At 34.8% G+C, this 18,252-nt stretch overlaps 2 protein-coding genes across 6 annotated transcripts; both read left to right on the top strand.

The window, feature by feature from the left end:
- Positions 1-855: 855 nt before the first annotated feature.
- Bcstl1 lies at positions 856-3,980 on the top strand. 5 transcript variants are annotated; one of them, XM_024694305.1, is made up of 3 exons: positions 856-1,625; positions 1,771-2,121; positions 2,195-3,980. In XM_024694305.1, exons 2-3 carry the CDS (start codon positions 1,834-1,836, stop codon positions 3,602-3,604), a joined length of 1,698 nt encoding a protein of 565 aa, XP_024550094.1. In that variant the 5' UTR covers positions 856-1,625; positions 1,771-1,833; the 3' UTR covers positions 3,605-3,980. The 5 variants fall into 5 exon arrangements, with proteins under 5 accessions (XP_024550094.1, XP_024550092.1, XP_024550093.1 ...); XM_024694306.1 differs by having other exon boundaries at positions 856-1,590; positions 1,761-2,121; XM_024694304.1 differs by having other exon boundaries at positions 856-1,590.
- A 1,621-nt stretch (positions 3,981-5,601) lies between these two features.
- Positions 5,602-7,464, top strand: BCIN_08g00280 (hypothetical protein). The gene is made up of 4 exons (XM_024694307.1): positions 5,602-5,883; positions 5,936-6,014; positions 6,065-6,850; positions 6,907-7,464. The coding sequence occupies exons 1-4, from the start codon at positions 5,653-5,655 to the stop codon at positions 7,236-7,238; spliced, it is 1,428 nt and encodes a 475-aa protein (XP_024550096.1). The 5' UTR covers positions 5,602-5,652; the 3' UTR covers positions 7,239-7,464.
- The last annotated feature ends 10,788 nt before the right edge of the window (positions 7,465-18,252 follow it).

Consider the following 18,252-nt stretch of genomic DNA (forward strand, 5'->3'; position numbering starts at 1 on the left):
CGCCTGCGTCTGGTTTCGATAGAAAGTGCTCGTTTGCCTGCAACCATACGCTACCACCTATCGATACGGATAAACGACCTAAATACGAGTCGTGCTTCTCCATGAAATTCATTAGCGTCCACACCAACGCATTATCCTCGGAACTGGGGATTGGGGGTGTGAGAAAATAAGTGCTGTATTAGTCTCCATGAAAGAGAAAGTTGGAACCCATTAACCCACAGTGGAACCAAATACACACGTTTGTTAATAACTCCGTTACTCCAGTTCATTAAGTTCACTCCATCAAATCCACCAAACCACTTTAAATCCACAACATCGGAACACGTCCCACAAGTTTTCTTTCTCCTCACTCGTCCCGTTGCATTCCCAGAAGGGAAGCCAACTTTGCGCCAGCCACCGAATCCTTCCTCCGCCTATTAACTTTTCCGCTGCAGGGTCCTTCAGATTTCACGCACACAAAAGATCCCATCTATTATCTCGGATCTGCCTCGGTGTATCTTGGCGTGGGAATTCCTCTATGACGTTATTTTGCATCTCATTTTCGTAAAATTTTGGTTGGAATAACGTTTGACATGTAAGGATTTTTCTGGGGGTAGATCACCGTCATTTTCTCGTTGAAACCATGATTTGCGCGCTTGGTGAAAATATTTTCTCTGGAAAATACTCGTCTGACTTGACATATGTTGGAATTCAAGAAAGTTAATTTTGCCCCTTCATTGATGGACGCCAAGTTAACATTTACCGAGGTAGCTATTGCGGCCAAGATGCTGAATGTCGGGCCAGCAGTTCGCTAGCCCATGTGCCGGCCGGATAAGCTTCGAAGTAAGAAACAGAAAAAAGCCTTTCCGTCTTTTAGGCACCTTACTTCCTTTCCGATTTACTTCGTTGAAACTGTATTATATTCGTGTTTTTTGGTATCTGAATCATAACAATGGGGACGAGCACATGTCTCTAGAGGGATTAGTCCCTGGATAACAAAAACTCCCCGTAACCATGCTAACCTCCACTCCGAAGATTAAGAATCAGAACAACGTCCCACTTCTCATAAGCACACAGGCACAATCTCCTCCTCAATCCCACACTCAAATCTTGAAAACTCCACACACCTTTTACCCAGCCAGTGACGTCTGCTGTGGGTCTATTGAATTCTCTTTTCATACCCCTACAAGAACAAACTAGTCACGCAAATGCCGTTGGTTTATGGTCGAAGAGTAAGATTCTTCATTTAATTCTGACAATATCATCCAATCATATAAACTTAAATTTACTCTCACTTAATGATTCAGTCACCGCTTTCTTATATGGGTCTTTGCTACTCATGATTTCGATGCAGATCTCAAGCCCAATGCTTGGGTGCTCCACACGAAAACATTCAACTCTCACAGCATCGTGATCCTACAACCAACGAGCCTTGAAATTCCCTGTAAAAATGGTGCGCCAAACTGACACTTTCCCTGTAGGCGGTTACTTCAATGACTAGGTCACAGCTTTTATGCGGGTTTCCTAAAACTGTCGTTCCGACGTTGGAAGATTAAGCATGTGTGAATGTGGACTCTACTCTCCTTCTTCCACAGATGCTGGATCCACTGGGTATGTAAGACAAAGGATGGGGGATTGATCAACAGGTATATAGCAAGAGATCTTCCCCCTCGTTCCAATTTTCCATTACCTTCATCCCATATCTCCTGCCTCTATTTCTCCAGGCCCCCACAAGTTGATTTCAGTAGCGCAAAAGCGTTGTGTTTGACAGACTTTGATAGTTGCTGGCAGAACCAGACGTTTTCGAAATCTTGAAGATTTCCTCCCTCAGATACACCATACACCATAGGCAATATGCCCTCTCCTGAGGTATCGCCAACGCAAAAGACCTTTGCTGGTCTTCACGGCCGCAAGCTGGGTCTCTTGGTCTCAACAATCGCCACAACTGGATTCTTGTTGTTTGGATATGATCAAGGTGTTATGTCAGGAATCATCGCCGCAGACCCTTTCAACAACTACTTCCCTGAGACCAAAGACAACAGTGTTTATCAAGGTTTCGTAACAGCTATCTACGAAATTGGATGTTTGCTTGGTGCCATTTTCATTTTGTGGTATGGCGACTCAACCGGTAGAAGAAGAGCTGTAAGTTTTACCCCATCTCCCCGCATCCCCGGATTACTCGATAAGATAAGAAGTTCTGACTGAAATTTCACAGATGATGCTCGGTGGAGTTATCATGATTCTTGGAGTTATTGTCCAAATCACTGCTATTAAGGGCTCCAACGCAACTGCTCAATTCATTATTGGTAGAACGATCACTGGTATTGGAAATGGAATCAACACATCCACTATCCCCACTTATCAAGCAGAATGCAGTCGATCTACCAACCGTGGTTTACTCATCTGTATTGAAGGAGGAGTGATCGCTTTCGGTACTATGATTGCTTACTGGATCGATTACGGTGCTTCTTATGGACCAGATGACCTTACCTGGAGATTCCCAATTGCTTTCCAGGTCTTCTTCGGTATCATCCTCATTGTCGGAACTTACTTCCTGCCAGAGTCTCCAAGATGGCTCTTAGCTAAAGAGCGCCACGAAGAGGGTCTCGATGTTATTGCCGCTCTCTCTGGTCTTGAACACAATGATCCCCAAGTTCAATTGGAGAAGACTATTATCATGGATAGTATCATGGCATCAGGAGCCGCTACAAAAACTCCTTTCTCAGCTCTTTTCACTGGCGGTAAAACCCAACATTTCCGCCGCATGCTTCTTGGATCATCTTCGCAATTCTTCCAACAACTCGGTGGATGTAACGCAGTTATCTACTATTTCCCAATTCTCTTCGAAACCTCCATCGGTACCTCGAAGAACTTGGCTCTTCTCCTTGGAGGCGTCAACATGATTGTTTACTCTATTTTCGCTACTGTATCCTGGTTCATCATTGAGAAGGCTGGTCGTCGCAAGTTGTTCATCATTGGTACTATCGGACAATGTCTTTCCATGGTCCTCGTCTTCGCTTGTCTTATCCCACAAGATGGAAAAGGACCAAGTGCCAAGGGCGCTGGTGTTGGTCTCTTCACCTACATTGCTTTCTTCGGGGCCACCTGGTTGCCACTACCATGGTTGTACCCAGCTGAAATCAACCCTCTCCGCACCCGTGCTAGAGCTAATGCCGTCTCAACTTGTTCCAACTGGCTTTTCAACTTCACCATTGTTATGGTCACACCTATCATGATTGCCAATATCTCTTGGGGTACATACCTCTTCTTCGCTGTTGTCAACGCCTGTTTCATCCCAATTATCTATTTCTTCTACCCAGAAACCAAGCGCAGATCTCTCGAGGAAATCGATATCATTTTCGCGAAGGGATTCGTCGAAAACATTTCATACGTCAAGGCTTCTCAAGATTTGCCATACTTATCCCCAGTTGAGATTGAGCAGATGGCAAGACACTATGGCTTTGAAACCGCAGATGTTGAGAGCAGAAGTACAAGTGATGCCGAGAAAGAGAAGCCAGAGTGGGAGGGAAGAGAAAGACAGAGTCGCAGCGATGGAGATGAGGTTACAGCCGTTCCTCAAGCTCATCATGGCAATGCCGCTCATGATGGATTCAAAAATGATTAATTGCTGAACTTCTATTGATGTTTGCACGAGGAGAGAGGCAGTAATGGACGCGATTGGGATCTGGATATCATGATTTATGGATGCTTGGTTGTCATTCATGGTATTATACCCTTGGCGTTCTTTTTATTCTCTCTGTTTTTTTTTTGTTTTTTTTTGCTTTTTTATGTATTTGGCCAGGATAATAATGTTTCTTATCCTGGATGAGTTGAAAGTTATGATTTACTGAAGGGGGACGACAAGTCTTTATCTCTTGGTCTGTGGAAGATCATGACATTTATAGATGAGGTGAACAAATGGCGGAGGACAGGTTGAAGATGATACCCAGGATGCAAAAGTAATTAGGTTATTGAATAGAATTACTTCATTTCAATTTTCAAATTTTTTTTGGTGATGTGCAATACTTGAACATTATCTCTCCTGTTTTCCAACAGCCCCAATAGACAGTCTCTTATCGTAAATTTTCAGGCTTTTATTTCCACACTCACACTAATAAGCTAGGATAAGAGTTAAATTTGTAAGAGGTACGCCGAAGCAGTTTAACCCAGTAATTGTGAATTATCCGTTCCATGTTCTGGCTTCATTGAAAATGACTGCAATTAACAACCATACTCCAAGCGTTTACAAGAAGCTCTACGAGCAAGTCCCTGACTCATCTTACTACATTGAAGCTGACAAGGAGATGTGAGGTTTCAATCAATCGCTTCGATGGGACTATATTTTCGCACAAATCGCCGTCATGGAATTTTTAGGAGCAACGCAAGCTGCTCGTCTCGGGAGTAGCCTGCATAGGCATACAGTTCACGTGAGAGGTGGTAATCCATCACGTCGCTGTATGACGCTATTGATTGGAGCATGCGATTGGAACTTTACTCTGTGGGCAGCTTTCTATCGTTTAGTTGCAGGAGGGATATCACGTATTCTGGGCGGGGGAAGGAGGGGAGGGGGCCGACATCGTCTAGACACAAGCAGAATGTGCAGGGCATCTTATCGTCAACAATATTTGAAACAAAACTTGAAGAACAGAACAAAAAGTTGCCAATATGCACAATAACTTCCATTTTATACCAAACTCCAAAGCAGTACTTTGGTAGTGTTCTCTGTCGTCGGATTGCCAAGGGCCAAGTTTCCAAACACGTTTTGCCAACAGAAGCCAATTTTTTCCAAGGCGGGCGGATCTCGCACGACCCTGAGCCTATGCTCGGCTAACGGTGCTGGTGCTGAAGACCCTGCAACCGGGGAACCTCAATTTCTCAACTTCATTCAGGCAATTCATTCAATCAATAGAAAGAACTCGCCTTACATCTCAAGATGGTGGAATCAATTCAAGTGTGTCATAAGAATGTTCGTCTGACAGATTTGGTGTTGTCATATCTTCAACGGACCGTCGTTTGCTGCGGGATTTTCCACAATTACGATTGAGGTTCCATCATAGTCCTTCCGCTTGTCTCTTCATCTGCTGTACATGCTGTATGAGCATCAATCTATTTGACAAGTCACATCTTCTGCCACTAAATTACTAAAACTTCCCAAACAGGAATGTCAATACCTGACACCCTTGAAAAAGATCTCTGCCACGAAAAGCTTATCATTTGCTGCCAAGCCCACCACCAACTGCCTTTTGGGGAATTTAAAGATCCGAATATAACATTTGGCTTGCATGTTATGCATATATCCGTTGAATATCCTGCCTAGGCTCGGGACTTTGTAATTTATGCGATGTTAACCGTTGTATACGGGGTAGATGCGTTGGTCTTATCAACGGCAATTGGAGAACTTTGTGAGATTACCTTCCATGATCGTCCAGATTTCTTTTAGTGCCGGCGGGGTTTTAAGCTTTTGAAAGGTTTCTCGTACCTGAAATTATAGACCTACTTCATTTGGAATGATCTCCGAGTGTGTATCTCGATTTTTCAGTCGTATGGCATTGGGCATTGAGATGAGGGGGCGTGGAGTGATGGGAGACAAGATATAAGTTCGAGATAAATCACCAAGATTAAGAGTTGTAGTTGTTAAACCATCTCCAATTTAATTCTTCAACTGCTTTCACGATGCGTTTCCCTTCGCTTTCCCTAGTGGCTTGTCTTCTTCCAGCTGTTCTAGCTGCCCCTACCACTGAAGGGAAGAAAGACAAACGATCATTCGAGCTTCGTGATGGAGTCAATCATACTGTCTTCTATCATGCCGCCACCGATTCCACACTTGCATTTGTCACAAACTCTGGCATTTGCGAGACCACCCCAGGTGTGAACCAGTATTCTGGATATTTGACTGTCGGAACTGTGAGTGTAACACAATCCCCAGAGACTAATCCAATGTTGACATCCGTACCAGGGTATGAATATGTGGTTCTGGTTCTTCGAAAGTCGAAACAGTCCAACCACCGCACCATTGGCGACATGGTTTAACGGAGGTATAGGCAATATTTTTCATGTTGAGCTGCATCTTACTAACAAAGAACAGGCCCTGGATGCTCTTCTATGATTGGGTTGTTCCAAGAGAATGGTCCATGTCAATTCTACAACGGAGCATCAACTCCATCCCTCAATCCATACAGTTTCAACGAATTCGCAAACATGATCTACATTGATCAACCGATTGGAGTGGGCTTCTCCTACGGTACTGATTCTGTGACTTCCACTGTTACCGCTGCTCCATACGTCTGGACACTTCTCCAAGCTTTCTATGCCTCCTTCCCCGCCTACGAGAATCGCGACTTTGGTATCTTCACAGAATCTTATGGTGGTCATTATGGACCAGAATTTGCATACTATCTTGAACAACAAAATGCCAAGATTGCTGCTGGTACTCTTTCTGGCGAAACAATCGATCTCGTTGCTTTAGGTATCAACAACGGATGGTATGATCCTATCATCTCCTACAAGGCATATGTCGACTACTCCTACAATAACACATACAAATCACTCATCACCGCCGCTCAACACACTTCCTATCTCAATACATATACTAAGTCATGTCTTCCTCTTTTGGAAGAATGTACATCGACCACTGGTACAAACTCAGCTTGTGTAAATGCTGATGATGTTTGTTATGATGACATCGAAGGGCCACTTTCAAATGGAAACTTTGATGTTTACGATATTCGAGAGCCATCGAACGATCCATATCCACCAGAGACTTATGTTACATATTTGCAAAGCGCAGCAGTCGTGAAGGCCATTGGTGCCAAGTCAACCTATTCTGAGTGTCCAAATGCTCCTTATCAGAAATTTGCTGCCACTGGAGATGGTAAGTTACCCAATAATCCTTAACTATTTTCACTTAACTAACAAATATCAAAACAGATTCAAGGTCTTTCCTTCCGACTCTCTCTTCAGTCGTTCAATCCGGTATTCAAGTCCTCATCTGGGCTGGTGATGCTGATTGGATTTGCAACTGGTTCGGTGGTCTCGCAACCGCCAACGCTATCACCTACGCTAGCTCCACCGCTTTCAACGCTGCTGCCGTTGCAAACTATAATGTAAATGGTGTTGCTGGAGGAACCTTCAAAACTGTTGGTAACTTGAGTTGGTTGAGAGTCTTTGGGGCTGGTCATGAGGTTCCTTATTACACACCAGCTTTGGCGTTGCAAGCTTTCAAGCAGACTATGAGCAAGAAGCCTCTCTCTTCTACTTAGAATGGTTAATCAGGAAATCATTTAAGTATTTAAGTAGAATCAACGATGCTGGGTAGTGGAAGAAAATGCAGATTCGGAAATAAAATTCCATATACTGCTAATTCAAGTAAAAATGATTACAACATCAATATCAGAATACATGCTTTCAGTCTCCTTGATCGATAGTCTCTGATAGCCCAAGTGCAACTCTGATCCTTGTTACGTTATACTAGCTGATGCATTGCCCAATTCACTTCTGTCTATGGACTATATTATTGCAAACACTTCCATTGCATACCATACAAACTTTCCATCTGTAGAGACATGCGTTATATGTTCGGACGATTGGTCAGGAATTCTCAGTCTCTATTGGTGCACGTGTTCATAGTCATACAAGGCTGAACAATTCTTACATCTTGTAATGAAATTTTCACAGTTCCCGAACTTTTGATGTTTCAATATTAGTAATGTGAATTTGTTTATTTTCTCTTGTTCGAGGAGCTGCTCAAGTAATCCCCGTTCATTTGCACATTATGTTAATCCAAATTATTAAGATGGCATATTCCCCCTGCACTGCATGCCAATTGGGCCACTCTGGTTTTCTCTTCTTGTTATACATACACAGACTTCAGCTTATCATCGCAGAATGAAAATTATAATATTTGCAAAGGATTACAAATGATCCATGATGGAGTGCACCAGTATATCCGCCGATATGAGCCTGCAATGAGAGAAGAAATAGTCAGGGCAACAATTTCGGGCGATGGCATCCAAGCCCTATATAATAAATCGTCGCTGACAGATGATGAATGTTAAGAGTTAGAAATTTACATCAACTACCTGGTTATATATTGCAGTGGAAACAGATTAAAGTTAGATAAACGCTGATTAGTCAATACAGATTATAATCCACGCCGATCTCCTAGAAGTGCTCCATCACATCCATTCAAAATGTTACCACATATGGTTATGAATCTCCATTTGGAAAGTGCTCTAGTCATCATAAGCCCACGGTTATCAAGAAGCGTAAAGCCACAGGGAAGAGTGTGCCGATACATCAGAATCATCAAATCCATGTCGCTTTCTTGATGTAAAGAGATGCATTTCGAAGAACAAAATTCTACTAGTGGAAGCAAGAAAAATTGCCCAAACTCGTCTGATAGAACATACCTCGTTAAGCCACTGTTGGGGATTGTCTCAATTCATCAAAACAAGGTTGGAAAATTACAGTCTACACGCCAATGCCATCGATATATCGACTCGCTCTCTCTAACATTTCGGGATGTGGTGCTACTCACTCATAGGCTGAATGTAAAATATATATGGATTAATTCCATCTGTATTGTACAGGATGATATTGCTTATTGGGAATGACAATCAGGTTTAATGGCTGATATATAATCTGGATCGTTTTGAATATAGTGGCTGCACATGGCTGGAATAGTCAGACTGGGCTATTCAACATCTGATTTGTGTAGCTACGTGCAGATTATCCTGGGAGCCGAGTGCAAAAAAATTATACCACTGTTGGATGAGCTTGAAATTATTGATAAGATGGGATTAGCACATATTCTAAAGGGTAGCGGAACATTATTCATTCGACCTACTACGATGAAGGAGATCTAGACATTGACAGTTAGTAGCCAGAATACGGCTATGGAGAGACATATACATGTTACATACAAGTATCATTTCAGAAGCAGACCGGCTGGAAACCGAGAGGAATAGCGCTCATATTACAGCGAGCCAAAGAGAAAAACACTTCCGTTTGCGGCATTTATATTAAGTTCAAATAGATTAGATTCACTCAACTCCACAACGGGCTAGACCAATTTGAATCAGTCAGGAAAACTACTTCAGTAACGATTATTTGAGCTAAATAGAGCTTTATGTTCATTTAACTATCTATGCTGCTGACTGATATCATGATTGTGCGAACAAATTATTGCTTCCTATTTTCATTTTCTCCTCAAACATGAATACACCCAATCAATTGAGTTAAGCTAGTAGGATTTCAAAATACTATTTGTTATTCCCAGCATAGCGCCAAAGAACCACTTCTGTTTTGTCTGGTAGCTAGCTTATGGAACTGTTCGCACTTCTCTGATATGGAGCAACACTCTTCTTTACATCTCGAGACCCTCGGCCCCATTTCCACGTGAGTTTCCTCTCCACACATACCCTTCGCGCTTCAAAACTCCAAGGAATGCCTACCACAAAGATACACAAAAAGGAAGCTAGCTATTGACCAAGAAAGATAGAACATTTCAATTCTCAAGAAATAAAATGAGCAAAAATGTAATGACCAGACTGGGGCACGATCCCAGGACCTTGTCCGTATTTTAACAACTGTTGATTGTTAAGGACACGTGATAACCAACTACACCATCCGGCCTTGATTTTATATAGGAAGTGCGGCTTGTATCTTTATTTTAATACAATATTGAAGAGTGGAGAAAAAAATTAGAAAAGAAAATTTTAACCGAGTGGGGGTGTTGTAGCAGGGATTTAAAGCTATTGATCTCGACAGTGGGGAACTAGGTTTAGAGGGGTTCGAGGGGAGCCTCTTATTAGTGCAATGGAGCAACTTGAGAAATTGCAAAAATAATGTTGGTTGAGGTTGGCCTCAACTCGCAGAATGCGGCTTCTGTGGATCGAACACAGTGCCTCCAGATTAATGGGCTGAAGTGGACTTCAGTCTGGCGCTCTCCCAAGTGAGCTAAAGCCGCTTGAGTTCTTGTGTTGTATAGAAGTTTAGAAGCGGTTTCAGGACCTATGTACCAATCTGAAAATGCAAGAGTGATCAATCATCTGCACTTATCATTCCATTCACTTTTGTCTTGTTCTTTTAAGATTAGACAAGCTGATAGACCAGGATATGATACTCGAAATCGGATTTAGCGCCCAGAACTTTTAGACAGCCATCTTCATACAAGTCTTTTCGGGCTCCTTGGTGTGATCACTTAAGACTATATATATAATCATTCCCATCGAGTTTTCTCGAAAAATGCAAAGGCGTTGATGTCAAGATGGCAAATGGATAAAGTTGGATTGTAGATCCACTCATGCGTCTTGTCCTTGAACTCCAGACTAAATATATCAGAGAGACTATTCGCATGTGTAGAATCGTCATGCGTGGAAAGCAAAGCTTATAGAATCGCATGTACATCTGACAAGACATCAATTTTCAGATCTTTGTAGCGGTCATGCTAATCTTGATATCCTCAACAACAGAAAAGTCATGACAGTAATAAAGCCATGGTGCACTTGCAGTAATCTTCACGCTCGATGGCGAGTCTTTGATCAAGAGCAATGCATATCATCTTAGATGTTGTAGCTAGTCTTGTTTTTTGAATATAGTGACTATTTCGTCCTCAGTCTTCAACAAAAACAGTACGGGCTTGTGGTTTAGTGGTATAATGTTCCCTTAGCATGGGAGAGGTCCGGCGTTCGATTCGCCGCTAGTCCATAAACAAACGTCTCGGTCGAGATGTATTTTTGTTTGTTGTAAGTCGAGAAGTTTGACTTTTTTTGATGTCTGAACAGAAACGTTTGTGGGAGTGGAGTGTGTAGACATGGATTGTCTAAGCGAAATCCGTGCGTCAGGGCTTTTAGTGGATCTAATTTGATCTTGGTGGAGTGAACAAATTTTTTTTTCCTCGGGGTGGGGTTGTAGCTGAGTCGGATGTGGATCAAGTTATGTTCCCCAGAACAAACGGTTTGCCGGCGAAAGCCAACGTTTATGCTTCTAGGAGGCCGTGAGCAATGGTCATCGATTTCGGGGTTTGTGGGCTGTTGGATTCGAACCCGGGCGGTATCGGTACTTCGGGGGGCGATATCAAATAGTCTACCCAACTTTCCAAAAACTCTCTCACGAAACTCGGAAGAACGAGACTTATGACTATTGAATCTGCTAAATTATGCCTATTAGTAGAATTGTATTTTTTTCTACTAGCTAAAACCAGAACTGCTACCTTCCACGATGTACGGATTCTGGTTTCTATGTGAAATTCATGAGTGACTTCCCACAACAATCTATATACCCAGGAAAGCCCCAACTCAGCTTACTTCCTCGGGCAAGATTTGGATTAATACTGGGCATTGAGATACCCATACTGAAATATGGCAATAATTCAAAGAGTGTTTGTTGATTGAAGCCAACGACTTTGTTGCATATCAGAGAATTGTAAAGTTCATCCCATTTAAACAAATTCGGTACTATAGATCCGAGAATTAAGAGTATGATAAATTCCAAATCGCAAATGATAATCGTTACTGTCAATTTGCACACTTTTGTTCATAGAAGCACAGCGTTCTTCAATTTCTGAAGCCTTCGTCGAGAGATGAGAGAATAAAAACGAGGCCCTCCCCCTCTTACCTGTGATAACGTCCTACACTCGTGGACACTACTCCTATTTCTAAATGAACGATCCTACAGGATTTCATCCTTCACGAATTACAATTCAACCCTAGTCCTCCCAGGAACGATATCAGAATAGAGATTCGACATCCGAATTTGCTGACCTCTCATCTGGAGAACAACCAAGATTTCTGCCGATAATGGCAGCTGACCTAGTCAATCTCATATGGAAATGAATGATTTTGGTTCATCTTGCAAGGCCTAGAATTCCTCCCTGCTTCTGAACAAACAAGTAAAGAAAAAAATCCTACATCACTGTGCTGTAGTGAGGTGGATTTCACACTATTGAAAATTATGCAGCACTAAATGGAACTATTGAATTTCAGACGTGCAACAAAACAAACAAAATCTGAAGAGAGAAAAAAAGAGAAAGACATTGGCTAATCGCAGACAGCAATCGACCTTAGCAAGTGGAAGGCATTAATAGTTTTGGCTTGCATTTTAATGGCAGTTGGCTGAGCCGCGAGTATGCAGTACAACTATGTCGTGTACTATTTCGAGAGTTTTCTCATAAAGGAAACCCTGGGATAGTGTGCAAGAAGTTTATGATTCATGAGGACTCTAGATGAAACTTTTCTGAGCTAAGAATACTATCATGCCGAGGTCTCTGTGAGAAATTCACTGCCCAGAATCAAAATACGGAAATATCGTCGTTCATGTTCATGGCGGATTAGAGTTAGAACTTGAGTCGATGAGACGAAGTGGGGTAATTCCGAATCCGGTATAATTGTGCGTTTGCAAGGATATCGAAAACGTTGGAGAGATAGAATGCACTCGCAGTTTTCAATCTCCAATATTGATGAGATACAATCTTCGTATTGTAGAGATTATAGACAAACGCTACATACATACTTGATTTGAGCTCCGAAAATGTAGGTTGTAGTAGGTCATGACTCCGTGGAAGATGTTACTCAACGCACTTTGCCACTTGTCTCTTTTAGGTTCGAGCTTCCGGACAAAGCGACAGTCCCAATTTTCGGACTTCACACACCAAAATTGAGATCCTGTTCGTCTCGACTCTCATGGAAGTTGAAGACCCTCGATCAGATGGAACCTTTCCACGAAATCTTACAGAGTGAAGAGGGCTAGAAAGATAGCAGGAAAAAAAATAGAGAGCCAAACGAGGAGGATTATATATTGAAAACAAAAATGAGGCAAAAATACATTGGACTAGCGGCGAATCGAACGCCGGACCTCTCCCATGCTAAGGGAACATTATACCACTAAACCACAAGCCCGATTTTTGATGTCTGAGTAAAAATAAGAAAATATATATACTCCCGATAATCACTGCTTTTGAAATCATTTTTCGTAACTCGTTTTCTGTAAACAAATATAATATATCTTCATTTTCATAACATAGTTTTTTTGAAAAATATTTTCTTTTTCCTAAAGTAATCCAGAATCTAAATTTTTTTTTTTATTTTATAAAAAAAATAATAATTAACACATTACCTTTTATTCTGATTATATTGAAAATATAAATATTCAATATATCATTATTATTCAAATATTATTCTTTTTTCTTTTTTTATATTTGAATTTACAATTTTCATTTTATTATAATATCGAACTAATTATTAGAGTAAGCAATAACAATGAATTAATCAGATATAATGGATTCGTAGAAGTAAGTCAAGTTTTTTTGTACTTATGTATACATTATGTAATTATATATCTCTATAACTATAGCAAATTTATTAATTGATATATATTCAGAATCTTTTTTGATAAGTTATAAGTGATATACAAAACTTTTTATTAATTAAAGCTTAGTTTTTTTAGTTGAATAAAGGAATAGATTTATAATCAAGTTTATTAAATTATTTCAATTTAATTTAAAATTTTAAAAGAAAAGAAAATTCAATTAGAAAAGAGATAATTAGATTAAAGCAATTAAGAGTTTTCTAATAATTCAATTAGTTTTAGAATAAGTTTTATAATAATGATGGAATCAATTGATTGAATTTATAAAGGTATATTTGAAGGTATATTTGTAAGCAAAGGTATGAATGTTTGAGGTATAATTGCTTTAGACGTTCTTTAATATTAGAATCTGAATTAGAATCTGAATTAGAATTTGAATTATAATTTGAATTAAAGTTTATAGAAATAATTTTATTTCGATAAGTTATATAACTATTCTTTTTTATACCTTTATATTCTATATAAGATTATATATTTATTTTACTTGAATATATAATCTTTATTATATAATTATATCTATATAATAAAACATAATATAATTAAATATTTGATTTTTTCAATTATATAATATATATTCCAATATATAATTAGACACTCTTCATTTTATTAGAAAACTTTTCAAACTAATCTTTTCTATTCTGATTTTTAATGTAGTTGAACTAATCTCCTTCTTGAAGTTATTATAAATCTTAAATCAGTTTCAAGTAATACAATAATCCAAAGTTGTAAGTGTTTTAAAATTGCAAGGTTTTGAAAAACATTTTTTTATTAGATTGTTTAATTTCTTATATTTTCGAATAAAAAATGTATAATAATATCTTTTCAATAAAATATTTGTTTTCTATCCTCCCTCGTTTTATATCATTATATTGTATCCCCAACAACTTTATTATATCCTATTTTAGTTAATATTCACTTAAGTTTTATCCTTTCAAAAATAATACAAATCCTTTTTAATCTTTCTACAAAACAATATCTTTTATATACTCTATTATATTATTTTTATATTAATTTCAATATTTTTATTCTTTTCAATTTAAATCTTGTTATAGTTCAAAGTTTATTAAGATTTGTCGTAGGTCGAAAGCATATGAACGGTGATTATATATATATATAATATATATATATATAAGATGGAAGCATGCTCGGGTGAATGACTAATGGACTATATAAGCAGTGTGACACGTGATTTTGATTGAAAAATTATATGAGATTAACTTTTTTTTTTTACAATTTGAGGGATTAGATCCCTTTTTATGCTTATTCGCTTAGAATCAGCTTTCTTTATTTAAATTCCTTTTCCTAATCCGGTCATTCTTTAAATAAAGAATCTAATCTTCCTTTCATTCTTTCGAAATGACGATTAGGTGATTAACTATTATCTTTATTACGGGACAAAACGTGACCAGCTCAATTAGGCACGTGACAATGGACCTCTCAAGTCTACTACATACCGAATAGGGCCTGCACACATATAAATTGTATAATTTGTATAATTATAAAAAAGCAATGAAAAGTTTTGATATTATAATATACTAATTGATTCATTACTATTATTCATTTTAACAATTCTTTTCATTTTTTAAAAAAGAGGTAATTTATTAATTAGTTTAAATAGCGAATTATTATTAATATTATTATAATTTCTATAAAAAGAATATTCGGAAGAGATAGTAAAGAATTTCTCAATACAATTTCAAATTAATTAGAAAAAGATATTGAAGGGTTTTTTCAAAATAATAATAATGAAAATCAAATAATGGAATAATAACGATCTATTAATAAAAACAATCAAAACCTTCAAAAAATGATTGCTGATATTTAAACGATAGTATAGCAACGAATCGATATTGTAAATAGTTTAATTTAAAAAAAGATATTTAATAAAATGATAAAGAAAATGGAAAAAGTAAAATAGATTTATAAAAGGGTTATAGAATGCAATTTATATATTTTTCCCTTAATCAATAATAACAGTATTATAATTCCGCTATTATCGATTCGTTAGATTACTATATCTAATCAAAGGAAATCTTTAAAACTATAAAAACTAGAGAAATATATAAGTAAAAATATTGAAAAAGCAAAGGACTTTTTCTTTTAAATAAAGATTATATTTTGAAGCAATAATGGATATCATTTTTTAATAAATGAAAAAAAGATTGATTATATTATTCAATATTTTGAAAAGCAGTTTTTATTAATATGGTATCGATACAAAAGTGAATCAGCTAATATTAATTTAAATTAATTCGATTTCAAAAAATATATATACAATTCCATTATAAACAAAGAGAATCAATAACGATAAGTAATCTAATGAATTATTTATATAAAATAATAATTAGAATAATCAATAAATACATTTGTAAATTATTTAAAGAATCTAAAAAAGGATATCGAATTGAAAACAAATAGTATTTGAAAAGAGAGGTTTTTTATAAGATTACATTTGTATATAACTAAAAAAATATCAAAGTTTCTATAACAATTAGAATTCAAAAACGAATTAATAAAATAAATTTATAGATTGGAAAATATAGATAAGTTTTATTATAAATAAAACATCAACGAATTACAAAGATTTTATAAACAGATTTAATTATCTCAAAATTTACAATATTTATTAAAACGAATTCATTTCGAAACCAAATAATAAACAAATATTACTACAAGATTTTCGAAATCAATTCAAAAAAAGATTCAAAAAAATGAATTAGTTGATATCAAATCTATTATAATATTGTATACAAATTATATAAAGAATATTATTTATTATAAATATCAATAAAAGAAGTATTATATTTCCAATTATTGAAATCCTATTATATATTAATATTGTAAAGAAAGTTATAAATCCAAAAAGTATTTAGAAATTATATTACAATCTTTTCAATAGAGAAATACTTAAACCTAGTTATTATTTTGAATATTCTATTAATATTGAATCTTCAAATAAAAGAATATATTATTTTTATTATTATAATAATATTTTAATTAAAAGATAAACCAATAATACTTCAATATTTTATCAATTCAAAAATATAAATTAATATTATTCAATAATTCAAATATATTGAATGGGATTAATTGTTTATTAAAAAAAGAATAATTTTAATATCTATAAATAATACTATAATATTATTATATAATAATTATCAATTTTTTATTAAAATAAAAAATCAAAAAGAAAAGAAGAGAATCTTTATTTATAAGTTTATTATTATTATATTAGATTTATTTAAAATCGATATTATATTTAGATTATCCTAATTATAAATAATAAATTCAAATATCGATTGAAAATCGATATCTTTTTATTATCACTTTTCTTTTAATAATTTCGAAATGATTTCTATAAACGAATTTTATAATGAAATGAAAAAGAACATCTATATATATATTATACTATTAAAGATCCAGTTTTATTACTATAGAGATAATAAATATTACCAAATATTTATACTTTTTATATTAAATATTCTCAAAAAATACTAAGAATATTAATAAACCTTTTTCAAAAAAGAAAGCAATATTTTATTAGAATATTATTTAATAAAATATTGTATTGATTTTAAAACTGATTCAAAATCTTTTTAAAAATCAATCTATTTTTTATTTAAAAAGGAATCAATAATATTAAAAGAATATTTAATAAAATATCAAAAAAAGGGATAGATAAGAAGATTTATTAATTCAATAAAAACGTTAATTATATTTATTTTTAAAAAAAAAAAAAGCTATCAACTTTATATCGATTATCAAAATCTAAATAAAATAATCAAAAAGAATCGAATTCTACTATCCTTAATTAATAAATCTTTAAATCGATTTTAATAAAATATTATCTTTATTAAATTGGATTTGCAAAATATTTATCATTATATTTATATTAAAAAAAACAATAAATAAAAAATAGTATTCTATATATAATATAAGCAATTCGAATATTTAATTATACTATTCGATTTAATCAATACTTCAATAATATTTCAAATATATATCAATCAAGTATTATTAAATTTAATAAATACTATATACATAATATATCTAAATAATATTCTAATTTATTTTGAAAATAAAGAAAACTATATATAAAATATCTATAGAATCTTCAAATACCTTATAAAATATAAATTATTTATAAAATTAAAAAAATATATCTTTTACATTTATAAAATTGAATTTCTAAAATTCATTGTTTCAAAAACAAAAATAACAATAAAATCTAATTATATTTAAATTATTATAAAATAACCAATACTTATAAACTTTAAAAAGCTATAAGTGTTTCTAAACTTTATAAATTTCTATCAATAATTTATTAAAATCTATTCAATAATAGTTTATAAAATAATTGCTTTTATAAAAGAAATAAAGAAAGATAAAATAATAAAGAAGTTTATATAAATAAAAAAGGTTTAAAATGTATTTGAAATATTAAAGAAAGTATTCATTACAATATCAATATTCAAATATTTCGAATCATTGTTTTGTATTATAATCGAAATCGATTTATTAATATTTATTTTAGAATATATCCTATTATAATTATTCGAAAAAGGGATTATAAAAGTATTGATATAATAATGATATCCTATTGTATTCTATTCGAGAAAATTAAATCTTATAAAATAATAATATTTTATTTACAATTAGAAATTATTAATAATATATATTATATTTATATAATAGTATTATTATTTAATAAATAATCAATATATAATTATAATGAAATCGAATTATAATAATTTATAATATTTTATAATAAAAAAGATTTTCAATAATAAATAAATTAAATAAACAGAAATATTAGTAATCTACAATTTCGAAATAATATATAAAATAAAAAAACTAAATTTAATTAATAGATTATTGTACTACTCTAATTATATTATCAATATAAAA

Source organism: Botrytis cinerea, chromosome 8, assembly GCF_000143535.2.
Source record: "Botrytis cinerea B05.10 chromosome 8, complete sequence".
Lineage (NCBI taxonomy): Eukaryota > Fungi > Ascomycota > Leotiomycetes > Helotiales > Sclerotiniaceae > Botrytis > Botrytis cinerea.

Excerpts from the sequence above, each read along its gene's own strand:
- Bcstl1 (XM_001547102.2), top strand. The coding sequence starts at position 1,834 with ATGCCCTCTCCTGAGGTATCGCCAACGCAAAAGACCTTTGCTGGTCTT. Across the intron at positions 2,122-2,194 it reads CAACCGGTAGAAGAAGAGCT|ATGATGCTCGGTGGAGTTAT; the intron begins GTAAGTTTTACC and ends GAAATTTCACAG.
- BCIN_08g00280 (XM_024694307.1), top strand. The coding sequence starts at position 5,653 with ATGCGTTTCCCTTCGCTTTCCCTAGTGGCTTGTCTTCTTCCAGCTGTT. Across the intron at positions 5,884-5,935 it reads GATATTTGACTGTCGGAACT|GGTATGAATATGTGGTTCTG; the intron begins GTGAGTGTAACA and ends CATCCGTACCAG. Across the intron at positions 6,851-6,906 it reads ATTTGCTGCCACTGGAGATG|ATTCAAGGTCTTTCCTTCCG; the intron begins GTAAGTTACCCA and ends ATATCAAAACAG.